This window comes from Phyllopteryx taeniolatus, chromosome 3 (genome assembly GCF_024500385.1).
Source record: "Phyllopteryx taeniolatus isolate TA_2022b chromosome 3, UOR_Ptae_1.2, whole genome shotgun sequence".
NCBI lineage: Eukaryota > Metazoa > Chordata > Actinopteri > Syngnathiformes > Syngnathidae > Phyllopteryx > Phyllopteryx taeniolatus.
The window spans coordinates 21,229,453-21,236,166 of NC_084504.1; the positions used below are offsets into that span (position 1 = coordinate 21,229,453).

Sequence of the window (6,714 nt, forward strand, 5' to 3'; positions counted from 1 at the left end):
GTTCACGGAATACTACAACAATTGTATTTTTATTATTGACTGATTTTTCTTATTATGGGCATTTACACTTAAATTTATAACTATTGTATAGTATCACAAACCAAAATTATTTATTTGTACATATTTTTTAATCTCTATCGGTATGAAGGGTTCCTGTTGCGTCACCTCCGGTTCCTGCCCCTTTCTCTGAGCTTCATCCGCTGTGCTAGACGCGTGTTTACACACTCCCAGGTCAGTTCACGTAATTCTCAAATGATTCGGCCTCTTTTAGTCTTTGTTCTGTAAAATGTGGAGATTTAGTCACATACTAGGACTCTTAAAAGAGTGATACAACCACCAGATGTGTGCTAATGTCAATTCTACGAGGCCTCAACGAGCCTATTAGCTTGGGTGGCTATTTATTAGGTTTCTTGTAGGCGAGAATGATAAGTAGCACTGTGACTCATTCATTCATTCATCTTCCGTTTCGCTTATCCTCACTAGGGTCGCGGGCGTGCTGGAGCCTACCCCAGCTATCTTCGGGCGAACGGCGGGGTACACCCTGAACCGATCGCCAGCCAATCGCAGGGCACATAGAAACAAACAACCATTCGCACCCACATTCACGCCTACGGGCAATTTAGAGCCTTCAATTAATGCATGTTTTGGGGGTGTGGGAGGCAAGCGGAGTGCCCAGAGAAAACCCACGCAGGCACGTAATTCTGAACTTTGAACCCCGGTCCTCAGAACTGTGAGGCAGACGTGCTAACCAGTCGGTCACCGGCCGCCCTGTGACTCATTGTTGGCAAAATATCATTTTGCATTGACACCCAAGGCTATGAAGTTAATCGACTTAACTAAATGCATATGTGAGAGTATTCCATGATGGTAGTGAGCTTGGTGCTCTGCTGCTATTTTTAAGACGTGTGGCAGCTGAAACCTCCCAAGGTAGGATTCGAGTGAGTTTCATGATTGAGAGTTCACTACAAAGCTTATTTTATTTGAATGCAATTTCATCATTTAAAGTTTGTTTTTTCCCAGTGGTTTCAAAATGTACAACTCTAGTTCCTATTGATTTTCAGCACAAAACATGTAGAGAAAGTGATGCAAAAAGCACAACTTGTGTGTGTACTCATTGTAGCTCCTTAAGTCTTTACTAATTTAAACATCTTTTTCCTGATCTTAGATGAAGGAGTCCATAATGAACCAGGAGAAGCTTGCCAAACTGCAGGTGCAGGTCCGCATAGGTGGCAAGGTGAGTTGGCCTACAGACTGGACCTGTTTCAATTCCTCTAAATCGCGTCCGGTAGCTGACATGCTTATTGCTTTTTGCAGGGATCAGCCCGCAGAAAGAAGAAGGTGGTGCACAGAACAGCGACGGCAGATGACAAGAAGCTGCAGTTCTCCCTTAAGAAGCTGGGAGTCAACAATATCTCTGGCATCGAGGAGGTACAGATAACTTGGTCAGGCTTGGAAACACTTGATCATGAAATACTACAACGCGTCACAAATTCTGATATTACAACTTTACGGAAAGGTATTAATAGTTTGAAAATCTATATAAGGTAACTCAAGTTTTTGAAATCTCAATATGATTTAGAAATCTCAATATGATTCAGTGCAGTCCTACATCCACAATGATAAATGTATATAGTACGCCCTGTAACTGGAGGGTGGCCGGTTTCTATCCCCGCCTGAGTGCATGTTGTCGTTGTGTCCCTGGGCAAGACACTTAACCCACATTGCCTACGAATGAATGTGGTTGGCTGTTCGGTGGTGGTCGGAGGGGCCGTAAGTGCAGAATGGCAGCCACACTTCTGTCAGACTGCCACAAGGCAGCTGTGGCTACACAAGTAGCTTACCACCACCAGGTGTAAATGAATAATGCACGGAATTGCATTTATGTTGCAAAACTCAAAATTAATATTCAGTGCTGTATGGTGCAAACAAATCTCCACAATATTAAATGGTAGGGTGACCAGCATGATGAACTCTTAAGTTTCTATGTCGCAGCTCTTACCTTTTCACTGTCAGGGCTACACGGATGGGTACCATTCGCTTTAGTGTCCGTTTCATTGTTCGCTTTTTTTTCCTCGCTGCGTTTCTCCTATTCGGCATGCTCCGCCTTGCGTTCCTTATACAGGTGCCTGATTAAATTTGTCGAAGCATTTTGTAGACATTCCCCCACAAGGTACTGCAGTGATGCACAGGTTGGAAATAGTTTGAGTTTTATCTGTCTCAGACACCACAAAGAAGTCCCACAACATCGGCATGTTTTTTTTCAGTGACCCAAAAACTGTTCTTCATCACAAAATAAATAAATCAAATAAATTACGTTTCAGACTCAAACATACAAGACGGCACATCCCGTGCCGTGGAACATCCCCGGAGTAAACGGTTGTAATGTCTTAGTTTGTGGGTCATTGATCGGGAAATATGACATTACAGCCCATCACAAAATTTGCATAAAAACCAAAATATTGGCCGATCAGATCGGTGGAAAGTCTATCATCACTTTAAATGTTGGAGTCAATGACGTGAATGGTATGGTACACCAAGCAATCAAAATGGCAGTCTCTGTCTATTCGAACATTCACGCAGGGAAATAACTAACAAATGGAAATGCAGAAATACGTCAGTCTGTGATCTCTTTTCACTTGTTCTGCCCTGGCAAAGGTCTGAGCTCAGCAGAATACCTTTGTGATTTTATAATGTTTGTCACTTGTGCTACGATTGACTGTACCTAAATGAACGTTTAAAAACAAACTGTTCTGAAAAGATTAAATGTCGTGGTACTATTACCACACTTTGAGAATCACTGGGCTATGTTATTAAGATGCACAAATGCATTATCAAAGCAAGGTCTTCTTCATTTTGGACCACTTAATTTTTTTTCTACTCTGTGCAGGTGAATATGTTCACAAACCAGGGAACAGTTATCCACTTCAACAACCCAAAGGTGCAGGCATCCCTGGCGGCCAACACCTTCTCCATTACGGGCCACGCTGAGAACAAACAGCTCACGGAGATGCTCCCGGGAATCCTACACCAGTTGGGAGCGGACAGTCTTACGAGCCTCAGGAGATTAGCAGAGACGCTGCCCAATCCAAGTAGGAACGACACTTTGCACTCACCTTTTTTGCCCGTTGAAGTCCACAATCAACAATGGTTTGTGCTTTTCCTAGCCGGGGAGAGCAAAGCACCCATGGTCGCTGCCGAAGAGGAGGATGACGAAGTTCCTGGTGAGCAATGGTTGTCATGTGATTTACACATAAACTTCTCACAAAACGTTTATTCGTCTTTTTGGTCAAATTTCAAGATAAACCTAAAATGCACTACAGTGGAACCTCGGTTTTGATGATTACCTCCTAAGTGCTGTGTCTATTATTTCAGATCTTGTCGAGAACTTCGATGAGGCTTCAAAGAACGAGGCCAACTAACATACCCCACCAAACACAAACTCTTAACTCACCTCATTTTTTATTTGTTCGTGACGACTGCACGTCCAGTTTATGTGGGATAAAATGAGTTAAAACTGAAATCCCCGTCCTCTGCTACACCGCTCTGTGGCATTCTGCAGTAAAAGTATTTAATTCAGCCAAATGTGTACATCCTTCATCTTAACGCTGCCACTCTTGCTTTGTGATGCCAAGAAACTCGACATGTTCTCGTGGAAGTAATCACGTAATAAAGATTACATTTAAACCACGTGTTTGATTTTATCTTTTTAAAGATGCAGCATTATTTAATAATCAAACCGAGCAGAGGACCTTTTAGTAGGTGGCGAGGCCATGACCGTGACAAATAAGAAAATCCTTGACATGATTACTTGACATCATTTAATCAGATACAAAGTGGATGATTAGTAGCCCAGAAGGAAAAAAAACATTGACCTTCACAATCTTAAGTTTAATATCATAAAGCCACACAAAGGAAAATGTCAACTAAACTGAAACCTGCCTTTCTAAAGGACATGACTATCACACCGTCTTGTCTATTACTGAATGAGTTGTTAACAACCTATCCCTCTTTTGCCCAAAGTAAGTAAGGGTTAGGTTCCAGCTCAGTGACCCAAATGAGGGCAAGTGTAATAGAAAATGGATGGACAGAAAGTCATCAATTTCATCAATGGGATGGAATGTAATCAGGAATCAAAATATCCTCAACATTCCCCACTACCTAATTAAAACTACTGAAACCAGAGATTAATGTTCATGTCGACGTAATCAGTGATGAATGAAAAGGGGGGGTGGAAATGACACATCGAGGAAGCCCTGCAGGAAACATGAGTTGCGGTTTACCATATGAAACTAGTTCTTTTCCACGCTGGACAGGAACATGTTACACGATGAGGAAGTCTTAAAATGACATTTGCCTAACACATTGGGGTTGTCCATTAAATGACTAATAAGCAGGGAAATTCCTTCATGGGGCATCCCTCTGCCATCTTTTCCTAAAGAGCTAAATGACATAGTACTATCTACTGCACTCCCACTCCATCTATTTGCTTACTATTGATGTCATGTTGGTGTTGGTCATGAGATTAAATGAGAAATCATAGAATTCATCAGCACCAAAATGTACACCATAGACAAGTTGATCAGTATTTTGCATTTCATTTATTTGGAAAAAAATATATATTATATTTTAGTAATTAAATCCATTTTTTTTTTTTTGTCCATAAGTATTAAAGTCGTATATTTGTCATAATGGTGAATGCTGAAAAGCATTCTACTCTTTCCACATTTCTCAACCAATTCAAACCATTCATATTTACAAATATTGACATAAATTGAGGACATGCAGGGAGCAATTTTCCAGATTCCACAAATTCCATTTTCCCCACAGTCCCACATTTACGATGCAAAAAAAAAAAAGTGAATGAGGCATTCAACAAAGAAGTTCATCGTTCCCATTCCAAATTTAAACTGTTCTGCCCACTGCTTATTTGAGACTCGTGCTGCCTTCAGTTTTGTCATCAGTGAGTGGAAAAAGTTGTTTTATTGACATGATATCCTACCACCAACTTGTCCTAGAAGAATATTCCATTTATTTGACTTTAAATAGTATAAACTAAAAATTTGGGGCTGTCAATGGGTTCTGGGGTTCAAGCAGTCAGTAACTGTAGCCTACAGCGTTTTCATCTTAAGTATTACCAATTATGCTGAATGTCCTAATAAATGACATACACTATAGATAAAATGATTTTAATTTATAATTTCTCAGTGCTGAATGCCATATTTCTGTGAAACCTCAAGTTAAAGCAGTCTATGCTTCAATCACAATCACATTGTATTTCACGTCCATTGTGCTGGTGTATATTTATAAACCTGAACTGTATAGTATTAAAATATATTCATTCACCAAGTAATTGAGGTAAAAAAAAAATTTGCACCATTAACAACTGAGATTTAAAAAATTAAATTGAATTTAGATTATGCCATTTCTTTCCCTATTTGACAAAAACAACTGTAAATCCACTATACTGATTTACTGTACTGTACTGTACTGATTATAATCCCTCAATGGGAAATTTAATTCTGTTTCCCTTATGTTGCCCTTAATTTTATTTTTAATTTTTATTATTCTTCAGTACTATGCAAAAGTCTTAGGTCACCACCCAGCTTGTTCATAAACATGAGAGGACACAGCAGTTTTGCACAAATGAATACAAAACCAATGTCCACAAAACATTGTAGATGAATAATGTATGAAGGAACACCTGACTACAAATCAACAACAATTAATATTTAATCCATTTTGGTGATGATCTTGAAAAGGGTATATTATTATTATTATTTATTTATTTTTTAAACATGAGTCAGTATGGAAACATTTAGTTGTAATTATCTGTTTTTCATCCTCCATTAACAAAGTAGCCACTTAGCTAAAAAGCAAATGGACAAATAACCCAAATACAAAGCTCTATACTTTTTTTCACTTTTATCAATAGTTCTGCTTTGCTGGGAGTCAGTGCTTAACCTCGTGGCCTTCGAGTTAGACCCGCCGCACACTGAGCGACACAGCCAAACCCGAATGAACTGTAGTGCAGTGCGCAGGGTTCGCCAAGTAGTTTTCATGAGTGGCCGACTGTCAACCACTATTGTTGCTGCGATTCAAAACTTAATCGTCGGTGAATGAACTGGGTCGCAGCGTCGCAGATGTAACAGCAAATCAAAAATACACAAGCTTTCACAAAAAACAAAATACATTTACATTCTCAGTGTAAGCCTATCTAGTATATACTGTATAGTCTTGTACAGTAACATTAACTTTATTTATAGCTTCATATGTACCTCTCCTTTATTGTCACCTATTTGCTCTTCTTTGTGGCAATCAGCTTCCGGTTCCAATATTATGACATTCCAAAAACAACAATTCTAATCGTGGCCCAAGACATATTTTTGGATTTATTCATTGAAGACTATCCTTGTTTGTCTGTGTGTGCTCTGCAATTGGCTAGTGACCAGTCCAGGGTGGACCCTGCTTTTCTCCCCAAAGTCAGCATGGGATACGCTCACCTGTGATCTTTATGAGGATCAGCGGTACAGAAAATAGATTGATGGATGATTTTTTTGTTGTATATTATTTTCGTCCCAACGTTGAAACTTAATATTTTAATTCCATCGATCCATCCATCCATTTTCCGTACTGCTTCTCCTCACTTGAACCTGGAGCCTATCCCAGCTATCTTCGGGCGAGAGCCTGGGTACACCCTGAACTGGTCGCCAGCCA

At 39.8% G+C, this 6,714-nt stretch overlaps 1 protein-coding gene across 2 annotated transcripts; it reads left to right on the forward strand.

The window, feature by feature from the left end:
• The first annotated feature begins 141 nt into the window (after positions 1–141).
• Positions 142–3,687, forward strand: LOC133475124 (transcription factor BTF3-like). Of its 2 annotated transcripts, none has more exons than XM_061767548.1 (6): positions 142–231; positions 1,166–1,234; positions 1,315–1,428; positions 2,888–3,089; positions 3,165–3,221; positions 3,373–3,687. In XM_061767548.1, the coding sequence occupies exons 2-6, from the start codon at positions 1,166–1,168 to the stop codon at positions 3,417–3,419; spliced, it is 489 nt and encodes a 162-aa protein (XP_061623532.1). In that variant the 5' UTR covers positions 142–231; the 3' UTR covers positions 3,420–3,687. The 2 variants fall into 2 exon arrangements, with proteins under 2 accessions (XP_061623532.1, XP_061623533.1); XM_061767549.1 differs by lacking the exon at positions 142–231 and adding an exon at positions 365–927.
• Positions 3,688–6,714: the final 3,027 nt, after the last annotated feature.

Coding starts and splice junctions, on each gene's coding strand:
- LOC133475124 (XM_061767548.1), top strand. CDS start 1,166: ATGAAGGAGTCCATAATGAACCAGGAGAAGCTTGCCAAACTGCAGGTG. Junction 1,235..1,314: donor AGGTCCGCATAGGTGGCAAG/GTGAGTTGGCCT, acceptor TGCTTTTTGCAG/GGATCAGCCCGCAGAAAGAA. Junction 3,090..3,164: donor AGAGACGCTGCCCAATCCAA/GTAGGAACGACA, acceptor TGCTTTTCCTAG/CCGGGGAGAGCAAAGCACCC.